The sequence below is a fragment of the Pongo abelii genome, chromosome 10 (genome assembly GCF_028885655.2).
Source record: "Pongo abelii isolate AG06213 chromosome 10, NHGRI_mPonAbe1-v2.0_pri, whole genome shotgun sequence".
Taxonomy (NCBI): Eukaryota; Metazoa; Chordata; class Mammalia; order Primates; family Hominidae; genus Pongo; species Pongo abelii.
This window is the reverse complement of record NC_071995.2, coordinates 33,823,175-33,837,895: the sequence shown is the minus strand read 5'-3', so window position 1 is coordinate 33,837,895 and position 14,721 is coordinate 33,823,175. Positions and strand designations below refer to the sequence as shown.

General features: G+C 38.2%; 1 protein-coding gene across 12 annotated transcripts in view; it reads right to left on the bottom strand.

Moving 5' to 3' along the window:
• The window catches only part of DNM1L (dynamin 1 like), a 64,759-nt gene that overhangs the window by 35,930 nt on the left and 14,108 nt on the right, over positions 1–14,721 (bottom strand). For 8 of the 12 annotated variants that reach the window (XM_024257446.3, XM_024257444.3, XM_024257448.3 and 5 more), the window contains exons 2-3: positions 6,553–6,700; positions 683–729 (exon numbers count right to left, since the gene is read on the bottom strand). In XM_024257446.3, the coding sequence (XP_024113214.2) occupies positions 683–729; positions 6,553–6,700 (195 nt within the window). Of the gene's footprint in view, positions 1–682; positions 730–2,230; positions 2,270–6,552; positions 6,701–14,721 lie in introns of those variants that run through there. The other 4 variants (XM_054527090.2, XM_054527091.2, XM_054527092.2 and 1 more) reach the window with 2 other exon arrangements.

The following is a 14,721-nucleotide window of genomic DNA, read 5'->3' as shown; positions in this document are numbered from 1 at the left end:
AAGTTGGAGGGGGTGTCCACATACCTCAAGGATGTCTATGTATCTGCTTCAGAGAATAAATAAAATTCTAATGTATACATATTTTCTGAGCTAAGGATTCAGTTTTTGTATGAGTTTTTTTCTGTTTGGCTTTGTTTTTTCTTTGAGACAGAGTCTGACTCTGTCACCCAGACTGGAGTGCAGTGGCACAATCATGGCTCACTGCAGCCTCAACCGCAGATCCTCAAGCCATCCTCCCGCCTCAGTCTTCCAAGTAGCTAGGACTACAGGTGCATGCCACCATGCAGGGCTAATTTTTTTTAGTTTTTTATAGAGACAGGGTCCCCCTATATTGCCCAGGCTGGACTCGAACTCCTGGGCTCAAGTGATCCACCCATTTTAGCCTCCCTAAGTACTGGGATTACTTGCATGAGCCACTATGCCTGGCCATTATGAACTTTTCAAAGCTTCCTGATCCCACAACAATTAAGAATCACCAAATCACAGGAAAAATTGGCCTTAATTTCAAGTGTTTTCCAATAAACAATTGTGGTTAGAAATGTTACTAAGATTTATTTTATAAGGAATAGTTATAGTTACTTTAAAATAACATAATTGCCAATGATTAGAAACTAAATTATCAAGTATTCATACAAAATATTATTTTCAACATTATTTCTTCATTATATGCATGTGTGATTACCTTATTTTTGGTGTGAAGAAATTTACCCCATTCTTCTGCTTCCACCCCTGGAAAAAGAAAAACTCATTTATTGGCAACTACGGCAACTACTTTTTATCTTTAGGAATTCAAAAAGGCAACATAATAAAACACTTGTTAACTTGTATTTAATTTTGCCATTAAGTACAAGTTAACAAGTATTTTAAGGTCTGCTAAATTATATTTTTCTAAAATTGTATTTTCTGCTAAATTATATTTTAAAAATTGTATGGTGTATTTCAAAAACATGACCAACTTCAGGCAGAGCTGCTCACAGGTCTTCCCACTAGTTGAAATCTAGATTTTGCAAATAAAATTGTTTATTTCTCTTCATATTTTTTTGTGTAGTTATATTACAGTAAAAGGAATATTCTTTAGTTTTGAACATCTTACATATAAAAGCAGTTTTCTGACGAAAGTAAAGTTAGTAGCTAAGAAGAAAAATTAAGAATCCCACTGAGTAGTGCGAAAAACGTATGTAACAGATTTACACATATGACTCAAGGAAAAATATTACAATGTGTCAATGAAACAGCTAATTCTTCAGTTCTTTTTAAAAATGTGGTTTCCTGTTGGTTACCTGTAGAGCCACAACTTGCTGTTCCTTTAAAGAGCTCTCTCATTATTATAGAGCTAGCTGCTTTGTAATTTATACACACTTTCAAGATGATTTTCCCCCAGGGTCAAGACTGTTTTCCCTTGGAACTGGAGGCAGGAAAGAAATAAAATGGAAGAAAAGGAAAAACAAGAACCCTGGTATATGCAGCGTAAGGAGTTGCCACTCTCCATTAGTTTCCAGTCATAGATCTGTTCCTCTTGTACTTGCTGAAAGAAGGAAAATAGATTCACTGTTGCACTGTGTGAAGTAGTCTAAAACTTGGAGAGCAAGATATAGTCTGTTTTTCCCAGAAAAACTAGAACTGTTTAATTGTGGAAAGATAATCTAACTTTATCTCCTCCAAACACAGCTGTTTTGCTTTTGTCAAATTTAGAGAAGGTTAAAATATCTTAATAAGTGTATTGAATAATGCATATCAGCCTCCTGAAGTCTAAATAAAAATGATTATAAGATATTCAGACAAACAGAAGAGTGAGTCGGTCCTTTGGTGGAATAAAGGTAAATAAAACCGGATGCTTTTTGCAGATAAAATGCTCACCTACTTGTAGCTTAGTACCTTCTTCCAAGAAGTCTCATTGGAGGACTGGAGTAATCTAGGTGAACAGAACTCACAAAATGCAAGTACTACATACCAAAGAGCTGTTTCTAATTTATCTTATTATATTTAAAAAGGCTTGGCTTCACAAGCATGTCTTCAAAAATAAAAATAAAATAAATTACATTCACCACCAAAAAAGCTTGCATTTTGATGCAATGCCAAAAAAATAACAAGAACCACTAAAACCTGCAATCAATGTGGATGGGCAAATAAAAATGGAAGAAAAAAAAATGCACACAGCCTGTAATAGTACATAAGCACACATGCAGGCATAAGAGAAAAAAAGGGTCAAAAGCAAATGGATAAAGGAAACCTTTAGAAAGGTGTCTTGAGTTTTTCCATGTAGCAGGGTCTGTAGTTAAAGAGAAACAGCACAGAATAAGTTTAGTGCTTATCCCTAAAATTTTAAACCTTATTAAAAATTCAAATGTGCAGAAACCTGATCACATTTCAAATGCACATAGCATTCAATCATTCAAAATTTACTGACGAAAGTAAAGTTAGTGGCTAAGAAGAAAAATTAAGAATCCCACTGAGCAGTGCAAAATACAATTAGAATTAGAGGGATGTATATAATATTTTTAAGTCATAGAAACAAAGCATATTGCTTGCCATAACTTATTTTTAACATTTTTAGGAAACAACCTTTCCAATATAATTAGTTATATCTGGTTTGTCTGAAGGTAGTTATCTCAATTGATTGTTCAGTCAGTTACAGATGGAACTCCTTGTTCTACTCTTTCCCGCCTTCTCACTACTGCACTTGACTAGTGTAAAAATTAAAATTAAATTTTTAAAATTAATAAAAAAGTTATGTGACCATTATTTCTAATTCTGACACAAATGAGGCACAATTAATTCACTATTCAAAAATTTGGGCCGGGTGTGGGGCTCACACTTCTAATCCCAGCACTTTGAGAAGCCGAGGCAGACGGATCACCTGAGGTCAGGAGTTCGAGACCAGCCTGGCCAACATGGCAAAACCCCGTCTCTACTAAAAATACAAAAATTAGCTGGGCATAGTGGCACACGCCTGTAATCCCAGCTACTCAGGAGGCTGAGGCAGGAGAATTGCTTGAACCCAGGAGGTTTCAATGAGCTGAGATCATTGCGCCACTGCACACCAGCCTGGGCAACAGAGCAAGACTCTGCCTTAAAAAAAAAAAAAAAAAAAAAAAAAAAAAAAAAAAAAACAACTTTGCCTGAGATATCTGATAACCTACTACGGGAAAAGATAAATTGCCTCATTTTTAAAAATCTACAAAATATGCTAAATATATCTTTCAAAACCTTAAAAGTTGGTAAGTATGTGCAAGTATTTGCCCCATTAGCTAAGACTGGACTGTATAAGGGTACTTTATTTGAAACATATATTGGATTTAATAGAACACTGCAGAAAGTTAACTCTTCACCTTCGTGGACTCAATCCAAAGGGAGACTACTACGTGTATCACAGCACCCTATGCAGAAAAATTAATCCTATCTTTTTCCTTTAATTCTAATGTGTAATTTTACTGCTTTTTGGGGGGCAACTGATTGCTGTTACAAATAGGTTACTTAATGAAATGGGGGTAAAATTTCAAATTATACCAAGATTTTAAGCATTATTCTACAAAACATGTATGTTTGCATTTTTTTTTTTTTTTTTGAGACGGGGTCTTGTTTTGTCGCCCAGGCTGGAGTGCAATGACTCGGTCTCGGCTCACTGCAACCTCTGCCTCCCGGGTTCAAGTGATTCTCCTGCCTCAGCCTCCCGATTAGCTGGGATTACGGGCACCCGCCACCACGCCTAGCTTATTTTTGTATTTTTAGTAGAGACGACGTTTCACCATGTTGGCCAGACTGGTCTCGAACTCCTGACCTCAGGTGATCCACTCGCCTCAGCCTCCCAAAATGCTAGGATTACAGGCGTGAGCCACCGCGCCCAGCCTATGTTTGCATTTTTTAAAAAGAAAACAAAAAACTTTTGCTTTAGTTCAACAACTTTTCTCCCCAAAATAAATTCTTTTTTTCACATTTTTTTTCAAATTTCTACGGACACTGTTCAGAAGTATCATATATAGCACAATTTTGGCCTTTAATCAGCATGTTACTTTTGGATTTTGTCTCAAAGGAAAGCTGAGGAAAGCTTGATTTATTTCTTACAAATATATGAAAGATAACCATGGAGTTCTGTTCAAACTGAACCACCACTCTACTCTAAAACATAGTTTAGTATTGTTTTTAATAAAAATTTAACAGTAAATTCTTTTACATTGGCAGAAGTAGGGGGCAAGTTGAGATGACCATAAATCTACATATTGACACCTCAGTTATCCCACAGTTGACAGAATGAAGAATCCTATGCTAAATAAATTTCCTGATGATTGAATTATACATATTAAACACTAAAATATTTTACTTTAGCCAGTTTTGATGAAGCTACATCTAAAATGGATTATACTTCTCCATGTCATCTTAGAATGTACTACTCTGAATCTACTATTAGTAACCTAGTTCTTTGTCATGTAACTAAGCCTTCACTGGCTAAAATCCCTACACAAAATGTTAGTAACTGATTTCTTTTTTTTTTTTGAAAGTTTATGTTTTCCTCCCTTTCTCCTCTCTTATTATCAGGCTATCAGGTAGTTCACACTCTTCTAGCTAACTATATTGTTTATCTGCTTCATGGTTTCTAATTTTCTCTGGGTTAGAATGACTTATGATATGCTAGAATTGTTTATTCCAAGGATAAAGAAGCTTTGATGAAAAACTAACGAACTGTCTATGCTAGAATAAAACACGTGAAATCTAGTACTCAAATTTACATAATCTATATTGTGTTTGGGGTAGTTGAGTTGTCATTTTAAGCAAATATATATACAAAATCAGCACTAAGCTTGGAAAAAAACAGTAGGTAGGCAGATTTACTGATCAACCACTAAGAGGAGACATCAACAAAACATAGTGGACATAAAAACAAAAGAGCTGACACTACAATAGCTGAAATGTACACCCTTTTCTAACAAGCACAATTTTATCTAAGGAAATACTGCCCACAATTCAAATAGTTTCTGAGAGACAGGGTATCATGGGCCCTTTCAAGGTGACAGAAGAAAATGAAAAGTTAAAAAAAAAAAAAAAAAAAAAAGAGAGAGAGAGACCTAATATCATATAGTGTCTTAAGGTCTTAGTTTCAGGTGTTTGGTAAATTTGATGAAATCAGTTAGTGGGGATGAAATTTTATAAGTGTTATTCTGTACATTTGAAGGTGAACCCCAGATTAATCCAACATGATTAAATTCAAGGTTCAGAACTTCAATAAGTATTAGAGAAATGCAAAGTGATGAATAACATACCCAGAAGCTACCTAATGTAATTAAAAGGCTCCCACATATCCACTGGCAGTCTATCTAAAAATATTACTTGCAACATCTACAACTACACTAACTTGCTTCAGTGACTAACATTCGAGAGTCATAGCAGATGCTCATGAGGTTTTTTTTCCCCATTAAAAAAAAATTCAAGTCATCACCACCAACAGCTCCTACAGTAAATGAAAAAATCAGACACAGAAATTAAAATAAGTTCAATTTTGTCAAAACTATCATCCCATCTTAAATCAGAATAAGAAGTAGAATAAAACTGCATTGAAAACAGATCTCTGCAGATAAGTAACAGATAAGGTACTCTGCTGCAAAAGTAATTTAATAATTAGAGCTATGTTACAGAGTTCTATAAATAAGAAAGTCTGAGCCAAATACTGAACTAAATAGGAAGATTAAATACATCACTCTCATTCAACATTTCAAACCTCATTAATATATGTATAATTAACATAGGATACATATTTGATAAGCAACTTAAAATCTGCTGATAGACACAGCATTCCCTAATATATTTTCAATTTAATCAAAAAAGAACGGTTACAAAGGACAATGCCTATTTTCTTCTTCTTTTTTTTTGAGACGGAGTCTCACTCTGTCGCCTAGGCTGGAGTGCAGTGGCGTGATCTCAGTTCACTGCAACCTCCACCTCCTGGGTTCAAGTAATTCTTCTGCCTCAGCCTCCCGAGTAGCTGGGACTACAGGACTACAGGCATGTGCCACCAAATCTGGCTAATTTTTGTATTTTTAGCAGAGACGGAGTTTCACCATATTCACCAGGCTGGTCTCGAAGTTCTGACCTCGTGATCTGCCCGCCTCGTGATCAGCACTTTGGGAGGCCAAGGCGGGCGGACGACTTGAGGTCAGGATTTCGAGACCAGCCTGGCCAACAAAGTGAAACCCTGTCTCTACTAAAAATACAAAAATTAGCTGGGCGTGGTGGTGGGCGCCTGTAATCCCAGCTACTTGGCAGGCTGAGGCAGGAGAATTGCTTGAGCCCAGGAGGTGGAGGTTGCAGTGAGCCAAGATCGCACCACTGCACTCCAGCCTGGGCAACAGAGTAAGACTCCCGTTTCAAAAACAAAACAAAACAAAACAAAACAAAAACTACTCTTTTTTTACATTAAGAAAGATGCATACTACTTCTCACAGGACTTTTAATTATGCTACAGTCACTAATTTCTAATTATCTAATCAATTCATATCTTTTTAAGAATAGATCAAAAATGAAAAGCTGTAAAATAATTCTTATCTCAAATCTGAAATTTACCATTTTCTTCTCCTGTTGTTTTTCGTTTATCTTCTTGTGAAACATGGACCAGTTGCAGAATGAGAGGTCTCCGGGTGACAATTCCAGTACCTCTGGGAAGCAGGTCCCTCCCCACCAGGCTTTCTAGCACTGAGCTCTTTCCGCTGCTCTGAGAACAGAATATATACAAGAGCAAAATGAGTTTAACACATTTTTTGTTAATTCAATAAACTATATTAACAAACCAGCATACAGAATTATTTTAAAGGAAAAATTAGTGCAGAGACTATTTCTTTTTTTTTTTTTTTTTTTTTTTTTTTTGAGACGGAGTTTCACTCTTGTTGGCTAGGCTGGAGTGCAATGGCACGATCTCGGCTCACCGCAACCTCCGCCTCCCGGGTTCAAGCGATTCTCCCGCCTCAGCCTCCCGAGTAGCTGGGATTACAGGCATGCGCCACCACGCCCGGCTAATTTTTTGTATTTTTAGTAGACATGGGGTTTCTCCATGTTGCTCAGGCTGGTCTCGAATTCCCGACCTCAGGTGATCCGCCTGCCTCAGCCTCCCAAAGTGCTGGGATTACAGGTGTGAGCCAGCATGCCCGGCCACAGACTTTTTAAATGAAAGATAATTTTATTTCCTATTACATGATCTATTTGTTTTTAAGCCAAAACCAGAAAATAAAAGCCCTGTTTTCCCATAATTATCCCACCTGTTTTGATACTCCACCAACCAGGTTTCAAAACCTACATAATACTGGTATATATAAAATCATGCCTATAATATGTAGTTATTTTACTGTAAATGGGACCATAATGCATATCTTTTTCTCTAACCTATTTTTATTAATGATTATTATTATTATAGTGTGTCACTCTATTACCCAGGCTAGAGTGCAGTGGTGTGATCACAGCTCATTGCAGCCTTGACCTCCCCAGGATCCGGTGATCCTCTCACATCAGCCTTCCCAGTAGCTAAGACTACAGACACGCACTACTATACCTGGCTAATTTTTGTATTTTGTAAAGGTGGGGCTTTGCCATGTTGCCCAGGCTTGTCTCAAACTCCTGGGCTCAAGCAATCCTCCCACCTCAGTCTCCCAAGTGCTGGGATTACAGGCATGAACCACTGCTCTTGGCCTAACCTGCTTTTATTTTTAATGTAATAATCAGGGATATTGTTCCATATCAATACGTTAACTACTTCTGTGTTAATCCCAGCACTTTGGGAGGCTGAGGCGGGCAGATCACCTGAGGTCAGGAGTTTGAGACCAGCCTGGCCAACATGGCAAAACCCTGTCTCTACTAAAAATACAAAAATTAGCTGGGTGTGGTGGTGCACGCCTGTAATCCCAGCTACTCGGGAGGCTGAGGCAGGAGAATTGCTTGAACCCGGGAGGTGGAGGTTGCAGTGAGCCGAGGTCGCACCACTGCACTCCAGCCTGGGCATAGAGCGAGACTCCGTCTCAAACAAAAGAAATAGCTAAAACAGTATTCTACTATGTATAAAACCAAACCCAAACTGATGAGCATTTAGATGGTTTTTGGTTTTTGCTGTTTTTAACAATGCTGCAACGAATGTGCTTATACATATAACCTTACTTATCTTATTACCTCACTAGATTTAGTTCATTTAAGTTAAATTGCCATTATTAACGAGCATACTGATTTTAAGCATTCATAGATACTGCCAGACTGCAAAGAAGAGGGCATCAAGCTATACTTCCAAGAGTTACCAGTTCGTTCAATTTGCTACAGCTCCATCAGTATTAAGCATCATTGCTTTTTTTTTTTTTTTTTTTTTTTTTGAGATGGAGTCTTGCTCTGTTGCCCAGGCTGCTATAGTGCAGTGGCATGATCTTGGCTCTCTGCAACCTCTACCTCCCAGGTTAAAGCAGTTCTCCTGCCTCAGCCTCCCAAGTAGCTGGGATTACAGGCGTGTGACACCACACCCAGCGGTTTTGTATTTTTAGTAGAGACAGGGTTTCACCATGTGGGCCAGGCTGGTTTCAAACTCCTGACCTCAAGTGATCCACCAGCCTCAGCCTCCCAAAGCATTGTTTTTTGAATCTTTGCTACTTTGATAGATGGATACCGACAGCTCATTTAAATTTACATTCCTTTATTATTAAGGTCAAGCATCCTTTTGTTTAATGGCTTTCTGTATTTCTCCTTTAGTGATTTGCTTATTCAAATGCTAGCATTTTATATATTTATTATCAGCTTATAATAAAGTTCTTTATCCATAAGTATTTCATTTTTCGTTGTTTTAAATATTTTCCAACTTTTTATTTTGAAATTTTCAATGCCACAAAAAAAGTTGCAAGAATGGTAACAGTGAATACTCATATATCTTAACATAATTCACCACTTATTAACATTTTGACACGTTTACTTTATGTCTCTCTCTCCTTACATGTACACACAAAGACTTTTTTTCCTTTTGCTGTCCCATTTCAGAGTTAGTTACAGAAATCATGATACTCCACTCTAAACATTGTGGCATGCATCTCCTAAGAACAAGCGCATTCTTCTATAGAACCACAATACAATGATCACATTCAGGTTTTTTTTTTTTTTTTTTTAAGAGATGGGGGTCTCATTCTGTCACTCAGGCTGGAGTGCAATGGCGTGATCATAGCTCACTGCAGCCTCTAACTTCTGGCCTCAAGAGATCCTCAGGCCACCTCAGCCTCCCGAGTAGCTGCGATTCCAGGAGCCAGCCACCACACCACTTACATTCAGGAAATTTAACATACATACAATACCAATATCCAATTACTAAATAATCAAAAATATCAATACTAACAGCTAATGGGATAAATAATCAAGTAATACATAAACCTCTATTATACATTTTAAAAATTTCTAAATTTGCCTTTTTTCTTAAGTTTGCAATAAACTTATTTTTCTGTACAGTATATTCTGTACTGTTTTTTTCTTAGTCAAAACTTGTACTTTAAAAATTTATTTTCTACAAATGCAAAAGTCCTAATTTCATCTATTATGTCAGACAGGGTCTGCAGGAAGCAGATGGCCCACTCAAATTAGATTAATTTAAAGAGGGTTTATTTACAAAGGGACTATTTACAAAGCTGTGGGTGAGGCTTATAGGAAATCACAAGGGATATTGCAGTAACCCAGGCTAGTAACAAGAGCAGCTCTCATCACCCTGAAGCCTAAAAGGAAGGACTAGGAAGACTAAGAGTGACACAGCCAGCCAGCCCAAGGCTCCTACATACAGAATGTATGAGATGGGGGAATCAAGACTGGGACTTTTTTTCTCCTCCTTCCTCCAACTCCCTGCCAGGGCTCCTCATTTCCACACCCAAATCAGAAGACAGAGGACATAGGGACTCATTCATGTTGTCCAGAAAGGTCCCCTATGATGGAAAACACAAATGCTGAATGGATCTGGAGAGTTAAATTGAAGAATATAAGATATGTCTGCGAAATTGTAGTTGTGATATCCAGGGTAGCCCCTCTCATTAAATAAAACGGGGTGCTTTCCATCATTTCATTCCTGTACTCTGATACTGTACTCTGAAATAATTTTAACAACATATAGACATTTCCTGTTCTTTATATGTCTGACAAAATGTGTCCATAAAAAAAAATCAAATTCTCTGATTTTCAAATTTATAGGCATAACTACTCATAATACTCTTAGAATTTGTTCAGAACACTTTTCTTATTTCGAATATTTTACGTTCTTTTTTTATGAGACTTTCTAAATGACCATTAAATTGATTTTATTGGCCAAATATTTTGCTGATTTTGCTTTGTAATTGATTTTAATATTGCTAATTTCTTCTTCCTGGGATTTTTTTTTTTTTCTCCTGGTGAAAGGAGGGTTTATTGTTCTTTAAAAAAGCTCCTTGAGTTGAAACATTAGCTTTTTTCTCTATTTCAGCTACCAACACTTGCAACCCTCACCCACCCCTGACATAAACATACATTCCTCTAATCAGTCATCTCTATCTTCTTTCTTCCACACCAAGAGCTGTGGTTCTCAATGACACAGTTTGTGACAGAATTAGAATAACACAATTACTTGTTTGCTTTTTATTTCATGTTACACACAGATTCTCAAAATAATAACACCAATACTATCACCACCAACATTATTACTGAAAGTAGTTTTTTTAAATGTTTTGCATACAATCCCTCCATTCTCCTTCCCACCCTTTACAGACCATATCTTCTTTCAAACCCTCATTTGGTCTTAGTTACATGTAATACAAATCACCAGTCTTTAATGTGTCTCTAAACATTCTGATTCTCACACCCATTCTCTAGTAGATTCCCCAGGAAGGGCTAATGGGAACAATATTCCTCAAATTCTAGCATAATGTTTGTGACTTTTATTTTTTATTTTTAGAAAGTCTCACTCTATCACCTAGGCATAGTACAGTGGCATAATCATGGCTCACTGCAGCCTCCATCTCACTGGTTCAAGCGACTCTCTTGCCTCAGCCTCCCAAGTAGCTGGGATTACAGGTACATGCCACCACACCTGGCTAATTTTTGTATTTTTAGTAGAGACGGGGTTTCATCATGTTGGCCAGGCTGGTCTCAAACTCCTGACCTCAAGTGATCCGCCCACCTTGGCCTCCCTACTGTCATAGGAGAACAGAGACAATGAAATTCCATATTTAAGATAAGAAAGTATACACCAGCCCAGGTGCGGTGGCTCACGCCTGTAATCCCAACACTTTGGGAGGCCGAGGTGGGCGGATCACTTGAGGTAAGGAGTTTGAGACCAGCCTGGCCAACATGGTGAAACCCCATCTCTGCTAAAAATACAAAAATTAGCCAGGCGTGGTGGCAGATGCCTGTAAGCCCAGCTACTCAGGAGGCTGAGGTAGGATAATCACTTGAACCCGGGAGGCGGAGGTGGCAGTGAGCTGAGATCGCGCCATTGCACTCCAACCTGGGCGACAAGAACAAAACTCTGTCTCAAAAAAAAAAAAAAAAAAAAAGACAGTAATCTGATTATTTTTTTCTTTTTTTTTTTTTAGAGACACTGTCCAGCTCTGTTGCCCAGGCTGGAGTAAAGTGGTGCAATCACAGCTCACTGCAGCCTCCAATTCCTGGGCTCAATAGATCCTCCTGTCAGCCTTCCAAGTAACTTGGACTACAAGCTCACACCACCACACCCAGCGTATGCATGCATGCGTGTGTAGACAGGGTCTCACTATATTGTGTGTGTGTGTGCGTGTGTGTGTTTGTGTGTGTGTAGACAGGGTCTCACTGTATTGCCCAGGCTGGTCTCAAACTCCTGGGCTCAAGCGATACCCCCACCTCGGCCTCCCAAAAGTGTTGGGACTACAGGTATGAGCTACCACACCTGGCCCTGATTTTCCTTTACTTATAAAGGTAAGAGACTTTGTGACTTCTGCCTGTATGTCTGAGGATTTTTATTTTTCCTTTAAAGTCCAATAATTTTTATAGACTATGTTTCAGTGTTGGTCTACCGTGTCACTCTTCTTAGGTATGTGCTGTACTCTTCCAAAATTTAGTTCCCCATCTACTTTTATTTCATTAAAATTGTCTTGTATTGTAATTTTTAGTACCCATTCTGTTCCCTTGCTATAGTTTTCTTCTTTGGGGACACCTAATATACATATGTTGGATTTTCTTTACTTGTTTCCAACGTGTCAATTTCTACAAAATTCTTTTTACATTTCTTTATTTTTAATGTCTTTCTCCTTTTCAGCTTCTTTCCCTCATAAGGTATATCTGTTATGTTTACTTGCTCTTGTGTTCCTTCTAATTTGTCTCCATTTCTAAAATAAATTTTGTTTCATTTCATTCATTCATTCATTTAATTTATCCAAGACAAGGTCTCACTCTGTTGCCCAGGCTGGTGTGCAGTGGCACCAGCACACTTCACTGCAGCCTCAACCTTCCCAGGCTCAGGTGATCCTCCCACCTCACCCTCCCGAGTAGCTGGGACTACAGGCATACACCATCACATCCAGCTAATTTTTCTATTTTTTGTAGAGACAGGTTTCATCATGTTGCCCAGGCTGGTCTCAAATTCCTGGACTCAAGCGATCCTCCTGCCTCAACCTCCTAAAGTGCTGGGATTACAGGTGTGAGCCACCATGTCCAGCCATTTTCTTTTATTTATAATACTTCACTATCATTTTTTAATTTTTCTTATGCAAATTAATTTTTGAAATGTCTTATCATTGTAGTGTCTTCTGTCTTGCCTTTTGTCTTAATATCTCACAGTTTTTGTTTGTTTTCTAAGTATATCTTTCTGGTGTGCTTTCATTTCCTTCTCTAAGGGGTCTTGTTTATCTTCAAAAATTTGCATGAGATTTGACAACAATCATTTCATACTGTTGACTTTTGAAAGAGGCTTGGCTCTGAATAGCTATTCTGCCCTTATACTCTAAAACTCCCTCTTGTTGTTTTCATATAGTATTCAAAAATATAGTTTCTTGCTTTCTATCTTGGCCCTGTTTACCTCCCCTGCTTTTATCTGGACCTTCTCTTTCCTTGGTCTGTATTCTTCAGAGGATACTCAATTGTATCCTCAGTTCCTTCTTCTTGTGAGGAGTGGGCCTGGAAGGGAGCCTTGGTTAGTTTTTAAAGTTTCATGAAGGAGCACTAGTCCCTTGAGACTTTACAACTGATCCCTTTCACTCACCCATTATCAATGTGTGCAATACCCTTCCCAAAGTCCTGTTTCAGCTGGTATTCTAAAATCGGCCCTTTAAAAAGCTTTCTAGTGATTGCCTTTGGGTTATTTACAATTCTCCGCTCCATCAGATGTTCCACTGCTTCCTTCTGCTTCTTCCAGTATGGATAACAATGGTTTGTTCCCAATCTCCTGGTATTTGAGCGTTTGTAGAGAAACAGTCAACTAATTTTCTTGTACACGTTTTCTATGTGTTTTTGGCTTTCCTATCCTATTTGTTCTGTTTTAGGGGAAAGTCATATAAATATTTAGGAAACTATTCTACCACTGCTGTTATCTTCCCAGGATCCCTAATATTGATATTTAATCCACTAGAAGTATCAAGACTAATGTTTAGTCTTATAAAAGTTATTTTATACTTCAGTCACAAAAAGGAATAAGGTACTGATGCATGCTCCAACATGGATGAACCTAAAAACATTATTCTGCTAAGTTAAAGTCAGTCAGTCACAAAAGACCACATATTATTTGACCCTGTTTATATGAAATGTCCAAAATATGGCCGGGCACGGTGGCTCACGCCTGTAATCCCAGCACTTTGGGAGGCCAAGGCGGGCGGATCACAAGGTCAGGAGTTCGAGACCAACCTGGCCGACATGGTGAAACCCCATCTCAACCAAAAATACAAAAATTACACGGGCAAGGTGGCACGCGCCTGTAGTCCCAGCTACTCAGGAGAGGCTGAGGCAGCAGAATTGCTTGAACCCAGGAGGCGGAGGTTGTAGTCAGCCAAGATTGCGCCACTGCACTCCAGCCTGGGCAACAGGGCGAGACTCCATCTCAAAAAACGAGAAATGCCCAAAATAGGCAAATCTATAGCTAGAAAGTAGATTGTGTGGCTGTTTAGGGATAGAGTGAAGAAGAATGGGGAGTGACTACTAACGGATATGAGGTTTCTTTCTGGAATGATGGTATATTCTAAAATTAGTTTAAAGGTGATGGAAAGGCCAGGCAAGGTGGCACATGCCTGTAACCCCAGCAATGTGGGAGGCCGAGGTAGGCAGATCACTTGAGGCCAAGGAGTTCAAGACCATACTGGGCAACATGGTGAAACCTCATCTTTACAAAAAATAAAAAAATTAGCCAGGCAAGGTTGCACTTGCCTGTAGTCCCAGCTGCTCGGGAAGCTTAGACAGATGGATCACTTGAGCCCAGGGGATTGAGGCTGCAGTGAGCCGTGGTCATGCCACTGCACTCCAGCCTGGGCAAGAGAGTGAGACCCTGTCTCAAAAAGAAAAGAAAAAAGAAAAGTTTAAGGTGATGGCTGTGTGATTCTATAAACATGCTTAAAAAAACACTGAATTACACATTGTAAATGGGTGAATGTTATGGTATATAGAGTGCATCTCAATAAAGCTGTTAAAAAACAAAATAAAGGTGAATGACTTCTTAAACAATATACAAAATGTACAAAACCATAGAAGAAAAGATAATTCAACCACAATAAAATTAAAACTTATTTTCCTCATAGAAAAAATTCA